Genomic DNA, 20,115 nt, shown 5'->3' with positions numbered 1-20,115 from the left:
AATCAGTATTAAACATCACAATTATAAAGACTAATATGAAATTTGTTAGGTATCAATTACTAACTTGTTTCTCACATCAGGCCCTATTCATTATGAATGTCCTAAATGTATGTGCTTGTGTGAGTGTGTGTGTGTGGGGGGGGGGGGGATGAGGCAAAGAGAATGTAGTGCATGAAGGCACATACATACATTGACATATATATATATATATATTATATATATATATATATATATATATATATATATATATATTTACTTGGATAGGAACATATATCTGATATGTCTGTGTTAATACACTCAGACATATTACCAGATATCTATAAAGGAAGAGAGTTAGAATGGTGGATGAACTCCCCCCCCCCCCCCATGGATTTTGATCAATTAGCCTACATTCTGACAGTCCTATACTATTCTAGGACATGTTGTCAAAACATCTTAATCAGCATAACACCATCTCTCCAATAACTATCACAGGGCTGCCAACTCTCACTCATTCAGAGTGAGACTCACTCATTTTGGTCCTTTCTCACTCTAAAACTTTATTTCATTTGCATGCATTTCTATTGATCTCACTCATTTTGACTCCTATTAAAGCATTGGCCTATGGGAGTCTCACTCTCAACTAGTTTCCAATGTTGGCAGCCCTGCTATCATCTGCTGAGTAAGATCAATTTTGCATGTTTTTAATTCCACAAAATCAAGACATTACATAGTGGTACACACATCTTGCAAAAAATATTTGTGTGCTTTATTTTCGCACTAGTTCCTGGTTGAGTGAAACAAGCAAAAATTTTCACACCACAAAAATCTCCACATTTACAGTACATTTCAATATGAATAACCGATGGCCTACAGCAACTTCAGCGCACTCCCGTTATAACGAACACAGTCATAACGAAATTCTGATCACAACGAAGTAAAAATTCAGGCTGCAACATTATCCACTCTCTGTATTTTTATTGTTTACTTGTTCAGTTATAATGAAATTTCGATTTAACGAAGGAAACCTGACGGTCCCTAGGACTTCATTATAATGGAGTCCACTGTATACCGGTGCAGCTATTCTTAAGATGTCTACTGAAATCATCGGTGTGTATTTAAACAGGGGCACATTATCAAAGTTGTCAAAGTTTGCTGAATTTACATCCAACCCTCTACCACCCCCCCCCCCCCAACATACACACACATACACACACACTACACATACAAAGAAACTCACTCTGATTCAGGAATCATACAAGAGCCAAGGCTAAAATTTGATACCACTGATACTTTGAAAATTTTAGCACGAACAATTAGGCATCATTCCGCATGGACAAGTGCTCTCACAGAAATATTATGATGAAAACTGAATTACTGTATACGCCATATATTTCGCGAGTCTAAATTTTCGCGAATCGAGAATTCCCAACGATTTTGCAAGTGGTTGAATTTGCGATCGTGAAGTCGTGTAACTGAACAGAGAAATGTACACGCGTACATCACATGCACATTAGGATCAGAGTCAATATTTTTGCGTATCTTTAATTTTGCGAATAGCATCGGACTCGCGAAATTTGCAAAAATAAAAACCTCGCGAAATATTCGGCGTATACAGTACCTTGTATTGACACAAAAGTATGATTGCATGATCAAACAAAGACAAAAAAAAATCAATGACCTCTCAGAGTAAAACTCTAATGTTAATTTGCTATTCCACGTGATGTTCAAATGGACTTTAATACACTGAGTAAATTTATGAAATATGGTAAATGATTAACTTAAGAAGGACATAAGATATTTTAAGCTAACACACTGAGTTTTTAGTTTCTCATATTTTCATAAAACAGTGATACTCGTTACATCCACTCATATAAATTATATGAAGTGATGACATCATCATCTTACAACTTCACTTCTGGTTTGTAAAAAATGTATCACAAAATCAAAATTTCTTTCTACAACTATTTCATTATAAGAGGTATAACTGTAAGGTTATCATTACCCAACAGTAATTTGATATGAAGGATAAACCTTTTCTTATGAAAGAAAGAAAAAAAGAACATATATAGTAACAACATGATCACCTTAGCTAATTTGAATATATGGTTGCAAGTTGAAACACTGCTTTAGGACACGGGACAGTTCTAAAACTCTGAAGTTATGTCCAATTTTGATGACATCATTCTATTTATCTCACTTTACTCATGAAAGAATGTTGCACTTATACATGTATTCGTATTCTGAATCACCTGTATTCAATGCAGTGCTAGGATTACCTTTGGTAATATATTGCAAATCCATGTCATGATCAGAAGTTAATTAAACTATGCCAAGTTTCAGAGTACTTCTCAGACTGAATTGAGTGCTGTGAAGGATATGTTACTTAGGGAGATGGGATTGTCCATCACTTAATTGAAAACATTTAAATTGTAACATGGGAATGGCATACTTGCACCCTTAATTGAGGTGGATAACTCATTTCTTTTTCTTTCTTGTTTTCATGGAACAAAAATTCACCTCTTTGAACATATTTCATACTTTTCTATACATTGTTCCTTAGTAAGTGAGTTGTTTTATGCCATATCTCACCTTCTTGGAGAAGGGTGGCTTCAAGAAATGAAGGTGCTTTTCTCTACCAAATGTGCATGCCATTTCACATTATTGTGGAGGAAAGGACACAATTAATGCAAACATGAAATTTGTGGTTCTCCCATCATTTCAGCCCCGTTTATTGGAATGAGCAAAAGTATCCCCTTCACTCTTCACCACTTCACATCAATACATAATATTAATTCATCTCTTTGTACTGTTAACTACATTTAAGAGCATACTCGAGTTATTCAGTGATAGTAATTCCAAGCTCATGTTCACTTCCTTGTCTATTATCTCAACCTGAAGCCTCTGAATATTCACATTAGTGCACCATGTTAAACTAACATTTACGACATATGAACAGAAATTTGGTGATACAGTTGTAACACCAATGTACAAACACAGGCGTGCACACCCAAACACATACCCAAACACTCACAAATTGAAAAACAGTTGCTTACACTAGGTCGGCAAAGAAAGAACTTTAAAAAAATTCAAAGGAGTCTTTATAATTGTTTCTAGGTTACTAAAGCTTTACTTCATACAAATATTGGACACCTCCTAGAACATTCTTATTTGAAGGTACAGTGTATCTAAATTAGATGCTCTCCATAACTGCCATTTCTTCTGAGTAAATTTGGAAGTTAGCACAAGCAGTTGTCCAAAACAAGACATACAATGGACATTTTTACACAAATAAATGTTCATATCATGGGGGAAAAATATAGTGCGAAAGTGTCTCTACGCCTGGAATGTACGTGCGACACACATGGGAATTAATAGCCAGGACTTTTGCAAATGTGTATGCTGAATGTATTAAGACACTGAAAAATTTCCATAAAGCTTCCATTCATACGGGGTTTTTTTTCTCATACTAAAAAAAAAAAAAAAAAAAAAAAAATCTATTTGATGATTAATTCTGGACTACTATTTGCCCAAACTTGATTGGCAAATACTGAGGGCCAGTAAGTGTTTTAAACAATTCTAGCAAACTCACTGTACATATTCAAATTCATGAATATGAGTATGAATCGTACATATTCAAATTCATTACGTCAATGTAGGGCAATTTATCAATCAGTCACTGTAAATATATTTCAAACTCTACTTAAGGCAAACCACTGAATGCATTGTGGATTTTGACAACAATGATGGAAATTCCACAAACAGGGTGTTCTGACTGAAATCATAGAAATGTTTACCGTTGTTTAGACTGTAACAATCTTTCTCAACATTCTCCCACTTTCTCCATGACTTTCAGTTACTTTATAATATAAAATGATTCAGTATAATTGTATTTGCTCCATGTAAATCTAAGGAGCACTTTTTTATGATCAATAATGACCCCTTGAAAAATAATGAAGTGTATAGATGGTGTCTGTAATTGAAACATTATATTTTGTTTAACAACTTGAGAAGTATATGTGGCATTTTTGCAGATACAGTGTAAATCACCACAGATTTCTTTGACAGAGATAAAAATATACCCTTTTTTGCACCTTGCTATGTTTAAAGCCCAAAAGAAATATATAATTTCTTCTAGCTGGCCACCCATATTGCAATATACATAATATGTTATATATTAATTTCTCAGCACATTACAAGAGGACCCTACAGAATCTGGATCATAGTCCATTCTGTGACTTTGATATACTTCCTCCCAGATTCAGGCTCTTACTGCCAAAAAAGCTATAAATATATAAGATGCCACCTCACTTATCGTATTTCATGTCCATGCAAGTATATAATACAGGAGTGTGAGAGAACTTGCAGAAAAAAATCTGAAGCTTGTATCAAAAAAAAATCTGAAGTGTATTAAACTGAACAATCCAAGGCACTTGAATTGCCAAAAAGTCTGAAGAGTGAGTTTTGGGCACAGTAAAAAAAAAAAAAAAAAATCTTAAATCAGATTAAACTCTAAATTTTCACATCCCTGATAATAAATGTAAACAAAAGAATATTGGTGGATAATTTTAGATATTCATCGATATCACTGACATGATATTCATTTCGTACAATAAGCATGTAATATCTTGCACCTATTATCATATCTCATATTCTTATAGAGGTACAAAAAGATTACATCTCCCTGGTGAAAACCTTACGTTTGTGATTAACTATGCTTGAGCTATAATTTATAAGAGTTATAATTTATTGTATCAATGCAATTATATGTTGGCAAAGTAATCTGTGCACTCTTATATGTCATGCTGGCTCTAGAAATGAAACTTTTACTACCTAGCCAAGATGCAAAAACACAATAAACAAACCTGGTAGACTCACAAAAACAAATGCCACAGAATGATAGCATATTGCTTACATTGGGAAATACAAACGGTACTCCAATCTCCAATTACTGAGTACATGACACCAATTAAGTCTCTCAATCACATATACTGTCTCAAAGCAATGTTATTGGACATATCTTTTTCATAAATAGTTACAGCCCCCTTCATATCTAGCTTGACTTTCAGCGCTAATGACCGGCACAGAAGGCTCAAGTCTGAATGCATTTCAAGAGGTTATCATACAGGTATGTACAGAGTTATGTGCAAAAATGTGGACGAGTTCACACGCCAGGTGCAGGTCAACTAGTTGACACGGTATTCATAGAAATAGATGACCGATCTGCTGATGTTCCAGCCGAGAATGACGGAGAGCAGGTAAAGGCAGAACAGTGTCAAGAATGGTGGGTACAGCAACGCAACTGTTCTTCTCAGAAATGGAAGTGCTGAGACATGGGAGAGAAAGAAAGAGAATGATGGTACGTTAGTAGACTTTTCTGCAGCATAAGATGAATATTCATCCTCGAGATTGCCTTAGACTTTTGAGCAGAAATATAATATGGACGGTGATTAGGTCAGGTTACTCCCAACCTCACAAAGCAAACATAAATATTCATGCTCACAAAAAAAAATCAACATGCATAATCACAACCACCCTCTATACCCCTCAATTTGTTCACAATCAACTCCATCCTATGACCTGTGGAGCAAGCTCCTCGGGTCATACATCGTAGCATGGAGTTGAGATCCCTTGGGGCAATAATATCGACAATGTCCTAGAAGAGCAGTCCATATCTGTATTCTACAATTTTTGTGTGTGGATTTGGGGGCATTGTAGGTGTCTCTGGGCTCTCGCTAAATGAATCAGAGGCCACAGACTTTGTGATGCTGTATGAAAATCTCACAGCTGACTCCTGCCTCAGCAGCACAGAAAGAAGAACAGAGACAGGTTACGGGTTCATCAAGCTATTGCAGGCCAAGGTGTGAAAACAGTGTATTATTATAGTAAGTCTCCCTTGACCTTTGTGTATTAATGGGTACCTGTCACAGCTGGGGTAATACTTACGACAGAGCTAACACAGAGAATGGTAAGTACACAGAAGGGGCTACCCCAAGTGAATAAAAGCATACTGTCAAACAAGTTATTTTTGCGGAATGAAATTTTGGCAAATCGGAGCCGACAGACTTTTTTGTGGCATGAAATTTTCACGAGTTGCTTTTAACATTCAACGCATATATTGCAGACAAGAACTTTCGACTGAATTTTAATTTAGCAAATCTTGGCTCTTGCGAAATTCGCAAAATAAAAATGCCTGCGAACATTCCTCGTTTTACAGTATCAAAACATCATTAAAATATACTGACTCATGGCAAACTCACCACTATAACCAAGGAAGGTGATGTAGATGTAGTAACCAAGAGCAATCAGCCAGAGGGTGTTGCCAAGCAACGTCGAAAAGAACCAGTCTCGGTCAATAAGAGCTACGGGAAAAATTATGGATAAGCATGAATTTATGAACAAACTCATAGAATTGCTCATTAAAACTTTTTAATCACAAGCTATGCATCTAAAACATTAGCAATGTACAAAACAGGAAATTATCATCGATTACATGTTATACTTTCATCATCGAACAAGCTTCTCTAATATACATCTTGTCTGCATGAAGAAATATCCTTAATTAATGTCGTATACCATCTACTAAAAAGTTGCTTGCACTGATTTCATTTTAAAAATTTGTTTGTATGTCTGTGTTTGCTTAAATATTAAACATACGTGTATGTAGTGTGACCTTTAATAATGAGGGATTGCGGCTTCCGAGAATGTTCATCTTTTGGTGCAACTCCTACTGGAAGAACCTTTACTCCTAGAGAAGTAATGTAAAGTTAAAGATATCTTTCACTATCACAATACTTAATAACAACAGATCCCTAGGGGAAAAAAAAAAAACCTTCACTGTCTCAGTGAGGTGTGCTATACATTGAGAACAGCCATCTTAACTGTAATGCAGACAATACACTCTGAGACCTTGAGCTCCACCTTGGGATAAATATTGATGACAGCACTTACGCATGTACAGGAACAACTGGATGACATGAATGATGATAAGGATGGGGAAGAAAGCATTGAGATGAACGTCGAAGGCGTAGCCCCACTCTACATCCTGACCTCTATTTGACACCAGGAGATATCTGTTTGAGATGAACCTGAGAGAAAAGTGAAGGTAATGAGGAATCAGATCAGTGTCAAGGTCAATGCTTAAAGACCCTGTGGCATGGGGATACCATGGAATGGGAAGGCTGGCACAACTCAGATATATTTGAAAATCCCCCTAATAAATTGTGTCCAACTTTAACACAATTTAACAAAATTCTTCTTCATACATGGAAAGCAGTACATTCTTCAGCTCCAAAATATTTGCAAAACCTTGTTTCAGAATACGTCCCTGGCAGAAATCTCCGTTCATGTAATAGTAAACAATTAACAGTTAAAAGAACAATCTCGACTCTCGGAGAAAAAGCCTTTGTTTCTGCAGCCCCATCTCTCTGGAACGCTCTTCCACTGAGGATCCGATCAGCAGAGACCATTGAAACATTTAAAAAGCTTTTGAAATCACATACGTTCGTATCTTGTTTCGATTGAATTTTCAACGAATTGTTCATTGGTGTGTATATCTCTACCTATCTCTTTCTTCTTTTTCAACCTTCTTATGTATAATTATGACTACGATGTATGCTATTCTTTTCATAATTACGTCCCTCTGCGCCTCAGAGTAGGATACTAGATCGAAGGCGCATTACAAATGCTGTACTTATTAACACACACAGCAGAAGAATCTTGACAGGAGTCGACCATTACCAATCAGCATGATATATATGCTTCGATGCACATATTCGCTGATGGTCGTTTTTTGTGGTTTTCAAATGTACCCTAGCAGGCAGAGAATGAAGATCGTTTCAATCAAATCACCCATGAATCCCCACACTACCAGGTCTTTAATATGGAGAGTCCTATCTGCAAATACTCTCCCTTAGTTCTTTTAATGTCCTTATTAAAGGATAGAGCATGGCATTTGTGATGACAGTTCCACAAAATCACTTCTGATTACTGTTTCTTCTTCCTTTACTACTACAAACACAACATTCTTAAGAATATGTGGGACTAAGGAGACTGCACCCGCATTGTCACTAAAATACAATATCAAGAGAGTGGTATCATACAGACAGGTGGAGCAGCCAAAGCTTTGCTGAAATTTTGCTCTGGCCTGTGTAATGTGGCAGACAAGCACTCTTCTCTGTTTTCCGTACATTTGTGCTGAGTATCTAGAAAATGGCTTCTGTTTCCTTCGAAGATGTGGTCTAGAAGATTGCACACTGCACTTTAAATACGAGAGGCCAGAGTTCAAACCCTGGTGTTGCACTTCAATTCCTAACCTACATGCTTCCTCTCTGCTTGGATTTACAAATGGATACTCAGTTAAAGCTGCACTGCATTTCTTTCTTTTTTTCAAGGTAGAAAAGAGCTAAACACATGAAATAAAATTATCATTTTCATTATTCTCGTTTCATCTGTGCTCAGTGTTTCAGTGCACTTACCATAAAGCTGTGGCAATGCAGAGCCCAACACCAATGCAGTCGATGAAGACGACCCATAACAGAAACTTGAGAAAACCAACAAAGCTCAGTCCAATGACGATGGCAAAGCCAATGGAAGAAGCTGCAATAGAGCAAAAAGCCAGCAAAAAAATTACATGAGTCTTTATGACACCAGTGAGACACAGAAAACTGCATGAATGCATGTCATAAACATAGAACTTCCTGCCAAGCCGTTCTCACTGGTGACGCTTATTTGCATTCACTTAGGGATTGATGCAGTGTATTGTGTCGTTGTGCATGTTCCACGCACCTGGGCCACATAAAGGCACACGTAACAATGACTCCGACTGAGGAGCAACTATGGCAACAGTAGGGCAAGAACCAATCCGCTGCGAGAAATGCAGTTATTGCCATGGTAACTGCTACTGTTGTTGTTTTTGATAGAGGCAAACCTTCTTCATGAAACAAACTCCTCCTCTATGAAATGCAATCATATATACAGGCCCTCATACATTTTAATAAAATATTCTTACCATACAATGTTTGCCATTATCACTCAGTGACTGCCCTCTTGGCACTCTGTGTACATTGCCAGGGATGTATTCTGAATCTGCACCAAATTGGATAAGTACCTTGGAAGAGCATCCAGAATTTATTTTAAAAATACCATAAAATAAGGGAACAGATACTTACAAAACAAAAGAGCAAAGGCACAGATAAAACAAAACCCCCTCAGAACTTCCATATCACATATATGGTAAAAATATATCACCTGTTACCTCAACTCTAATATCTACTCTATGATCAGAGACATTTCAAGATTTTCAAAGTATATTAAAACTTTGATAGTAAAGTAAAAACAGTTGGTAAAAAGTAATAGTAAAGTAAAAACAGTTGGTAAAAAGGAGTACAAAATACACATTAAACAATGAGAGCATGGACTGCTGCATAGTCTCTTCTGCTGATGAATGAAGTGATTTGCACATACATTGTAGGATATCCTCCTTCACACAAGTAAGAACGTTTCAATGTATGCATTTAACTTCGTGGAAATCAAAGGCTACTTACCACATAGACAGAAACTGAGGAGAACTAGGAAGGCTGGATCATCTCTTGCCCACTGGTTTTTTGTTTCTGGATTTCAAGCAAGATGACAGATGAAAGGAAATATCATTCACAGGTGAGTGTCGACACAGACTGTACCAGATAATGGTCTTGTTCAAGCTTACTATCATATCTGGATGTACACCAACTTTTATCTCTCCTACTCCAGTTCAAAATCTTAACAATAAGAACAGTAACAATACCACCAACTTCGCCACTACTACCACCACAAGAGAGCAGCGGCATACCATCAAATTGCATTGTAATGACACTGTTTACAGCATTTTTTTAAGAAATGGTCTTCCATGGCTGTTAGTAATGTGTCAAAACTTTTTCTTGAAATAATGCTACGTGTCACATGGCTGATTTTTATTTATTTATTATAATTTTATTTTGACTACATTTTTTTCTTGATTATCACATATTTCCTTTTGTTTAATTTTGATACTTAGTTAGCAGTAATATGGATAGGTATTGGTCGATGAAAGAATATATTGGAGAACTATCCTATATTCTTTGAATAATTCTCGAAACTGAAATAAGCTGGAATTTGTTAATACTGGGAGATGGCACATGATTGGCATCTTTCTGACATTACTGCTTTAATACAAATATCAATCAATTTCAATCATCACACGTCTTACTTCAGTAGATCAGGAGCATCAGCCAAAGAACATCTAAGAGCACATGCACCCAACAAGGCCCAAGAAGCAAAAGAACATAATGAATACAAAAGCCTAAAACCCAAGTTTAGTCCATAAACTTGGCTGCTTTCAGAGTTTATACCTACATAAAATGTATGCATAATCAGTTATATTCATTTTTCACTTACGTTTTCTGTACTGGAAATTGCGATATCTGTAGAGGAAATTGAAAATAACAATGAATGTACATGTATGTAGCTCTTTTAGGATCTTAAAGTTAATAACCATTTCATGTAAAAGTTAACTTACTTATACACTGAATAAAACTAAATGTACCCAAGAATGCTACATGTTTCATTGACATCTAACATACATTAAAAAGTTATGAAAATTCAAAAGATAAATTCTGTGCAATGTTCTCTGTATCAGTTCAAAGAATGTTCATCATCATTTAATTGAAAAAGCAGCTAATCTGTAATGTATGTGAAATGTTCATTCAATCACCATTACTCAAGAAGAAATTAAACTTACAATACATTCTCCTTTTGAGGAACCTATAAACCATACAATTCATTCGCATCTCAAATTCACTGGCTTCTCTTGAACTTTTTTGATTACTGGGATTTCCCCTACTCCAGGAATGACAGTCACCTGTGCATAAGGTCTATGTTGCTCCCTCTTAAACAGTCGACATAGTGCATGTTATTTTCTTTACAACCTGTATTTCAGTTGAACTGCAAATCATCAATCTTCATCATTCTGCTGCGTGCACCTTGTGGGCAGTGGAAATTGACCATTTGAACGTCAAATACAAGTTCAATTATATACAGTACATAACAGGGGTGGATCCAGGAATTCCGTAAAGGGGAGGCGCCTTTGCAAAATTAAGGGGGGTGCCCACGCATCCCCCATTTTTTCTTTTTATTTCTTTTGTTTTAACAAAAAATAAAGAGGGGGCGCACGCCTGGTGCGCCCCCCTCTGGATCCGCCACTGCACTATACACCTACACTTTCTGAGGAGCTGCCAAGAGGTAGATCATCTGCCACATGGCAAACTCAAAGTCCATCTGACGAAATCGCAGGATGCGCCTCAGGTACTTCTGTCTCTTCGCCTGGGCACTCATACGTGCCTCCGAGCGGGGGGAAGCCATGCCAATTCCCGAGGGCGTGGGGCTGGACGGCGGTGATGTGTGCGGTGACTGCGTCACGACGACACTGGACAGCATGTTGGATCTGGTCTGTGCTCACTCTAGACGTACAGTCTCACTTACTGAGGTAATAAAACACACACAAAATGTAAGAAATCATTTGGTTAGTGGAATAGAAGGAAAGAATTCCTTATGACTGTACCCTTAACTAATTTTGCCATATCACTCTTCACTACCCTACCCTTACAGGTTATAGGCCCTTGTTTGCTTACACTCACACACGAATGCACACATGCATGCAAGTGGCAAGTGGTGGGAACAGCGTACATCTGTGGTGTGCAAGATAACAAGGGAAGGGTATGGTAGTGTTTAACAGTAATTCAAGCCTCCCATAATTTGACCATAAAGGCGTCAAAAATTTGACTGCCAGCTACATGTGCGTAGAAACTTATGCTTTTGCATGCAGTCAAATTTTGGCACGGGAGGTGGAACTTTGGTGCGAACCATTTATGGCAAACCTAGTGGGGGTCTACATCTTGGATCTTTGTGTCATAAAATCTTGAAATTTTTTTCCTCAGATATTCTGTTTGGCAAGAGGTCCTTATACATGGCATAAGGAACTCTTGCTGCACAGAATACCAGTATGCAGTAAATTCACCAGCAGTAAATCTATCTGGTATTTAGAGAAAAACATTTCAAGATTTTATCACACAGCGATTCAAGATGTAAAAATTTGTTGCTGAATAGAATTTATGTTTGAATCACGACAGTCATAAACATTTTACAGACTGGAAGCTGTGCAAAACAAAGCAGCATGATTTGTTAAAGGGGACTATTCTAGGCACAGTAGCGTCACTGTCATGAAGCATGAGCTGGGCTGGGAAATACTGCAACACCGATGCAGAGTAGGAATCTAGGATGCATCACCATCACATTCCATGAGGTGCTTGCAGGTCGCCTACATGTAGTATGAAAAGCCCTACGTCCGGTCTGAAGGGTTCTCTGGAGCTGGAGGTCGCCTTCCACAAGTTTTATCCCAGTGGCCACAAACAAAAACTGCTCTAAGTACTCATTCATACCAAGAACCAGAATCTATACAGATTGGAACACGCTGCCAGTGCCAAGTTGAAGTATTGACAACAGGAAGCGTGAAACGTTTGGTTCTGCCAAGAGTCCCTTTCTGTTTGAATTGATGACTTAATGACTTGGTCGAGAGGAACCTGGGAGAGCTACAATGAATTGACGGCCAGCGCATGCGCACACATCACATAATTTCAAATCCATTGACCGGATAAGATGTCTGTGTGCGCATGCGCTGGCCGTCAATTCAGTGTTGCTCTCCCAGGTTCCTCTCGACCGAGTCACATTAATGATTTAGTCATCAATTCGAACAGAAAGGGACTATTGGCAGAACCAAACGTTATGCGCTTCCTGTTGTCAATAAATTTAATTACTTCAACTTCACTGGTAGGCCTATAGTGGTAAGTCTTCAAATTGAAGACATTTTTCGATTTTAAGTTGATATTTATCCGCGATACACCCCGTCTGTCATGATCCTGAATGCTACAGTCCGCAGCCCCATTATGCTATGCGTGACAGTTACTCTTAAGTTACAGTTACAGTTGTAGTTACTCTAACTGTTACAAGGTGTAGCTCTACGCCTCCTAGTCTATTCATCTACTAGATAAGCGTTTAACACAGTCACAGAATAGGACTCTTTTACTTAGGCTAGGAGAACAGACGTCTGGATGTGGATAGATTTCTAAAATTAGGAGTAGAACATGACTGAACATGCAGGGCAATATTATACCAAGGCAAAATTGCAAGAACAACAAAAGTAAAATTTGAAGTCTAATTTAAATTAATTAACGTTAAACTTTAAACAATTGTTAAAGTTAACACATTACTTAAACTTTAAATTTAAGGCATAATCGTGATATAGTCCCCACCTCGAGTATAACGTCACCGGTGGGGACTAATAGAATCCCGACAGCTACTCCCTTGCACACAACTGACACTTTACAACGTACATCAGTACATGTATCTTCTTCTTGTGCACCGCTTGTCTGCTCGGGAGTTGATTGGTCAACGCGCGCATCTAGTCTTCACCAAAGACGCTTCCTGTAGAAGCTCACACTCTTTATTACTAGTATCTCCGTGTACAGTTTCTCCGTCTATTATGGTCGTGATATACAACAGTAGTCCCCACTCTATGGGAAACTGCGTGCGAATTGCATGTGGTGGGGACGATTTCACGACCATAGAGTAGCCCCTCTCGCTATGTTATGCTCGTGAAATAGTCCCCACACAACGATAAACTGTGCGTGCTTTGAATTGAGGTGGGGATCATTCCAACAGTATATATACTCGTGATATAGTCCCCCCTCCACGGCAAACTCGTTGCGTTATGTATGGCGATGGGGACAATTTCCACAAAGTTGATCTTGCTTGGATTTATCGGACAAATAATTGTTGTGGTTAGTGAGTGACTAACATAGCACTCCCGTGTGGGCTTGAAGTTCAAATTCCCTCTTGTCAACATGATCACCACTTTTCTCGTCAGTTTGTGACTTAAATTTTTCCCCTCTTTACGCGTTTAGAGCATTGTTCGGGATTGCTTTTTGAGTGAAAGAATGAGAAAGAGAGGGAGAGAGAGGGAGAGAGAAAGGAAAAAACAACAACGACACAATTTCATGCAGAATCCATTTGCTACACTGAATTATTTGATGAAAACAAGTAGCCTAATATATTTTTAGCAGTACAAACGAAAAAAAAAGTGTTTCAATAACCCCATAACAATTAACTATTCGGTGTGCCCGTCTTAAATCACGAGGCATGCACGCACAGGTCGGGTGCATGCGTCGTGGTATTTATATTGATTTATGATGATGATAATTATGATCATGATCTTTGTCATTGCTGTTATTTTTGTCATTATCAACATTATCATTGTTTTTATGATACTACATATTATTAACATGTCAATTGAATGCATTTTCCTTATTTTCCCTTTACCCTGATATAATTTCTATAGTTAATTTTCTATTTTATTACATTTTTGAATAATGTGAAAACTACTTTGAATAGAAAGGCTTTCACACGGGTGGATTTATCTGTTCTATTTCTTCATTTATTTCTTTTTCATTTATTATCTTATTTATTTAGTTATAAAACATCCTCATAATTTTCGATGAAGTTTGTGCACAAAACAGATTTTGTGTTATGCAATAATGTGTTCTACATGTGTTCCGTTCCCGTTCCTTTAGTTAAAAAGAAACAAAAATGTTACAATTAAGGCATAATGTTCAGAGGCCGTTGTCCAAAGCAAGCGATTTTCTTATTGATAACGGTCTTCCCCAACTTGCATACTTATAATGTTTTTAATGAAATTCACGTATTACTTCACATGATTACATATTTGTCATGTGAAATTTTGTTTGTATTTTTATGATTTGTGAATAAAGTGTTTGATGTTGTTATGCTTTCATGTTATGTACAGGTTGAGAAATGAATAAAGCTTAATGTAAATGAAACTAATCATTCTCTTCTTATCTTAACGGCCATGATTGAAAACAGCAGATTTTGAAATGTCATTGTGAAATGTCCCTCCCGAGTGATGGGGAACACACAATGAGCATTGAGTTTACACATATGTAAAATGCACCCCTCGGCTTGGTTTGATATTGCGTAACGTGTGCCTGAGCTCGCCCTGGAAACTCGCCGTGTTCGCGTGTCAGTCAGTCTGCTGGTGGGCGTGGGGAGGGTGTGTCTGGCATGGCGTCTGTGATTCGCTGAATGTCGGCTGCGCGGGCCTGGCAATCCAGCTTCCTTCCGAACACGTTTTGTGGCAGGGCATGGAGCAGGCTATCTCGTGGTACTTATGGCGGTCATGCTATGTGCAAATGGATAAACGATAAGCGTGTTACTTGAAATTAAAGGTCTTGTTTGCCTTTGGGAACAGCGATTTATAATAATGTTCAAGATATCACATTTGATGCATGTGTAATCCTTGTTATTGTACTGTTTGCTTGTTGTTAACTATTATGTAACGCCTTCATTTATAACTGGTAATTATGATATTCTTAATGACTCACTACTTTCATCTTGTCTTTGGGGTTCAGCCTCGAAATGTCAATGGCCTATTGCTGTTCCCCTCCACACCCGTCACTTATCCTGAGTCACAACTTTTTTTATTTTCATGTGCATTATTTTGTTAATGACTGTTTTTTCTGTATGTATACATGTATTTTGCCTTGCTTACATGAAATAACATTGATTTCATTTTCACTTTCGTTTTATGAGATGTGGAAAATAAATTTGAAACACAAAACTTGATATGTGTAGGTCTCTTGTTTCACAAAACATCCTACCTTACAAACTTTTGGCAAAAAAGCCTAAGATACAGTATAAGGAGATATCAGTATTTTTCTTATCAAAACACAACTTTAGACGGTTTAGTTTGGCAACACTGACATGATTACTATTGTTCATATTTTGTCTATTTAACAATACTTAAATTAACATTGATGATATATTTTACAATGGTTGGGTCTATCCCAAACTCACATTTTGGAATCATTTCAAAGCACTAATGCTGTTTTTTTTTGTTTCTTCTGTCAATGGTCAATTATGTCTTTAAATGTTTTTCGAGATATCGCTGCGGACGTGAAGGGAAGCAACTCAACTTTTTGACATCTCTTCGCTATTGGGCATCACTCTCCCCCTTTCCTCTTCTATACTTTGGCGGGAAGAGTTCTCTTCAGCTACTGAAATAATGACCAATCATAATGCAGTGAATCGAGGCAGGGATAGGTGATTGGATGACATTAGATTTTGGTAAAGTTGTCTGGATCCTTGAAAGGGATATATATAGACATAATTTTTCTAAGAATGTTGTTCTAGATGCATCATGGCCGGGAACTTCCGTAAACGCGTGTCACCGAACGAGTGTACTCTCGCCGATTTCTATAATCCGTGGAGCTTCCATGCTCTGTTCCTTGGCGAGCATGACTCCGTCATGAATTGGATGAAGGCGAACAATATTATCGCATCGAGGATGGCCTGCGAGGTCTGCGGTTCGGAGTGCGTCTGGACTAGACGAGAAAAGAAGCACCACGGGTACACGTGGCGATGTCGGCGGACTAAGGGGGAAGGGAAACACGAGAAGGAGTATAGCGTCTTGAGGTACTCCTTCTTCGAACACACTCATTTCCTCGTCCAGGATGTGATGGAATTCATCAGGGCGTTTCTCCTCCAGGGCTCACTGAAGGGGTGTTCCATCCAAGCAGGGATGGACTATAAGAAAACATCTGTCGACTGGGCGAACTTCGTCCGCGACCCCTTCAAAAAATTCGTCGATGATCTCTACAACGGGGAGACCCCAGTCCTCCTCCGTGGCGAGGTGGAAATCGACGAATCCCTCTTCGGGCGTAGGTGCAAATACCACAGGGGCGATGGCACGAAAGGTGTCAAAGTCTGGGTGGTGGGACTCGTCGAGCGAGAGACGAACAAGCTCGTCTTGTACCCGGTCGACGACCGATCGGAAAAGACGCTTACCAGCATCATCCGTCGCCACGTCGTCCCCGGGACAACGATTTACACTGACGGGTGGAGCGGATACGTCCAACTCAACAAGCTGGGTTACCAGCACTTCTCGGTGGTCCACAAGGACCAATTCAAGGCAGTCTTCGAGAATGTGGAAACCGGGGAGAGGAAGGAGGTGACGACGAACACGATCGAGGGGGCCTGGAAACACGCGAAGGACCACTTTCGACGTATCAATGGGACGAAGCTGTCCAACTTCGAAGCCCATATGGCCGAGATCATATGGAGGAATCATGTCAGAGGCCAGAACATTTTCGAAGCCTTCTTCCGCGACCTTCTGGGGAAGTACTTCCCTCTCACAGGGCCTAGGCAGCTGGAGACAAGGCAACCCCTTTTCGATACCTGGTCGACCTGCAATGCGGACACCTCCATCCAGAGACTGAGCGACGCAGAGCTGGACGATGACGAGGATGGCGACGACAATGGAGAACCATCTCCTCGCACATCGACCCCGAAGCCGAAAACCGCCTCCGGCACCGTCGCCGCGACCGCCACCGCCTCCGCCACCGCCGCCGCCGCCACCGCTGGGCCAAACCAGTCAGGACCGAACAAGAAGAGGAAGCGCTCGCCGTACAAGAAAGTCTGCCACCCGACAGGCTTTCGTCACGTGAATGCCCCTACTCTAGTGGCTGGTCAACGACGACGACCAAGCAACCCGTACGGGAGAGATGCCTTCGTCACTCTGCCGAGTGACATGTCTTCGGACGAAGACTTCCAACAGTGAACTCATTCACTGTCCAAACCCAACGGCTCTTTTCAGAGCCAACACACTTCCAAAAAAGAAATCAGAAGATGACTCTCTCAATGCCTCAATAATTTATATAATTATGAATTATATTCTTTGATCTATTCTCACTTAAGATTTCCCTACATCTTTTCTGGTATTACTTTCTGTCTATTTCTTTATCCATCACTTATCTTCTTATAAGAATCTCTATATAAGAATCCGAATCTCGATCACTCTTCTTATAAAAATCTCCCCTTTTCTATCAATTTATATTGCAGTATAGCTCTACCCTTAGAATTTGATGAAATTTAGACACCCTTCTCACACAAAAGCTTATTAAATTTCGGTTGCAACTTAAATATACAATTTATAATTATATTCTTAAAGTAATACCAGGAATACTTTGATACAACAACTAGAATAATGACAGAGTGAGAGTGTTATTAACTACAATTGGCACAATGATAATCATGATAAAAACAATAATGGTCTTAAAGCATCATCATCAGCATCATCATTAGGGCACCAAAACAGGGGTTGGTTACTATAGCATTACTTTATTTTTTGGCCTGCAAAAAATGCTAATAATCGTTTTCAACACATAGCTCAGAGTATTGGATACTTGAGGTGAGAGTACAGTGTAATTTTCACTTAATCAATGTCACAAATGAAAAATCGATGAAAAAAAAGAAAGAAAGAAAGTATATACTAACCAATAAGGAGTTGATCGACGAGGAACATGAACTTCAATAATTGCAAAATGATAACAGATTAACCATATAATGATAATGAGAAAAATATAATAATCGTCAACAGCACCATCATCACCATCATCGTTGCCGAGAGTGCAGTGTAATTTTAACGAAAACAATGACACAAATGAAAATCGATTAAAAAAAAGAAAGGGAAACTGACAATATATATATATATATACTAGTATATAACACATCAACTTTTATTTGTGGAAATTGTCCCCACCGACATACATAACGTAGCCGGTTCGCTGTGGAGGGGGGACTATAACACGAGTATATATACTGTTGGAATAATCCCCACCTCCATTCAAAACACGCACAGTTCGTCGTTGTGTGGGGACTATATCACGAGCATAACAGAAGGGGAGTGGCTACTCTATGGTCGTGAAATTGTCCCCACCACGTGTAATTCGCACGCAGTTTCCCATAGAGTGGGGACTATATCACGACCATATAATAGTGGGAGATACACGGAGATACGCAGTACTGTATGAAGAGTGTGTGTGTGTCACTTTAGTGTGTGTTGTCTCACGGCTATTGACCAATCATGACGTCAGCTAATGCATCAAAATCCGCAAGAGGGAGGCAGACAGGTACAGCTCTACACACGCAATATGTGCTACACTCTCAATAGGTAGGTACAGGGGGATTCCAATAGTCCCCAACGGAGACGTGGGGACTATATCACGATTATGCCAAATTTAAATCAAATTACTATTTAGTTAACTACATTACATACCTTGTAATGTAGTTAACTAAATAGTAATTTAAATTAATTAACGTTAAACTTTAAACAATTGTTAAAGTTAACACGCTACTTTTAAAAAACTAAATTTAAATTTAAATCAAATTACTATTTAGAGTCTAGTTAACTACATTGTAAGTAATCATGGTAATACTATTACTAACCTAGCTAGTTAGCAGGGTGGTTCCCTTCTACCAGACAATTAGCCCGACACCGTTGTTCGGATGTTCCTTCCAGGCGTTTGGTGGAAAAATCAGAAGCCTTCTAATTTCTAAACGTTACTGGAGCTGCTGTGAGTCCGTCCCTGTTGGGAGTTGTACAGTTCAGTTGTGTAGCTTTCTGTGATTCTTCAATGCAGTCGCAATATCTAACACGTCGGCTGGACTAACGCAGGGGAGAAATATACAACCTCAATCTTATTTAATTCTGTTTTTAATTCTGTAAGTTTGTAAAATATATTAATTGAGAATAGTAAATTGCTTATAATAACTTTTAAATACGAAAATTATTTATAAATGTTGTATAATTTGTACATTTAAGTACTTAACTTTTTTTCTTATTTTGATGCGAAGTCTAAATAGATAACAAAGATGGCCGCCTCCTGTTAACAAATTATTTCGTAAGAACGTGAGTGAAAATTCTTGATTTAACTTCTACACTTGGATATCAAAACTATGTTGTGGGTCTTATTTTAGATATTCAAATCTTTTAGAGGGTTTTAGTATGAATTAGGGCTATCAATAATGTGGTAAACCATGTAAAGTTGTAGCAGGGAGTGGCGATGCATTTTGCATACACCCATACGTTCAGATTGATGTAAGTTTGGAAAGCATGAGCTTCCGAGACATTCATTAACCGTATGCACACTTTACAGCGACCCACAGCGTCCCGCAACGGGGTATAGAGCTTCAATAACCCTGGGGGCACTGCAA

The 20,115-nt window shown here is 38.5% G+C and overlaps 1 protein-coding gene across 1 annotated transcript; it reads right to left on the bottom strand.

Moving 5' to 3' along the window:
* Nucleotides 1-5,001: 5,001 nt before the first annotated feature.
* On the bottom strand, nt 5,002-19,458 carry LOC139721599 (protein unc-50 homolog). The gene is made up of 8 exons (XM_071632930.1): nt 19,348-19,458; nt 11,213-11,474; nt 10,393-10,418; nt 9,525-9,590; nt 8,457-8,577; nt 6,931-7,067; nt 6,240-6,341; nt 5,002-5,305 (listed from the first exon to the last, which is right to left on the bottom strand). The coding sequence occupies exons 2-8, from the start codon at nt 11,428-11,430 to the stop codon at nt 5,166-5,168; spliced, it is 810 nt and encodes a 269-aa protein (XP_071489031.1). The 5' UTR covers nt 11,431-11,474; nt 19,348-19,458; the 3' UTR covers nt 5,002-5,165.
* Between the last annotated feature and the right edge of the window lie 657 nt (nt 19,459-20,115).

The sequence above is a fragment of the Diadema antillarum genome, unplaced genomic scaffold (assembly GCF_040938485.1).
Source record: "Diadema antillarum isolate AM-2024a unplaced genomic scaffold, OU_Dant_1.0 scf00000146, whole genome shotgun sequence".
NCBI lineage: Eukaryota > Metazoa > Echinodermata > Echinoidea > Diadematoida > Diadematidae > Diadema > Diadema antillarum.
The sequence above is the reverse complement of the archived record's forward strand: the minus strand, read 5'-3'. Positions and strand labels throughout refer to the sequence as shown.

Bases quoted from the DNA above. Each gene is read 5' to 3' on its own strand.
- LOC139721599 (XM_071632930.1), bottom strand. From the start codon at position 11,430: ATGCTGTCCAGTGTCGTCGTGACGCAGTCACCGCACACATCACCGCCG. The intron at 10,419-11,212 runs GTAGGTGTATAG...TTTCCTCTACAG, and splicing joins TTGGCAGCTCCTCAGAAAGT to ATATCGCAATTTCCAGTACA. The intron at 6,342-6,930 runs GTAAGTGCTGTC...TTTTTCCCGTAG, and splicing joins CCAGTTGTTCCTGTACATGC to CTCTTATTGACCGAGACTGG.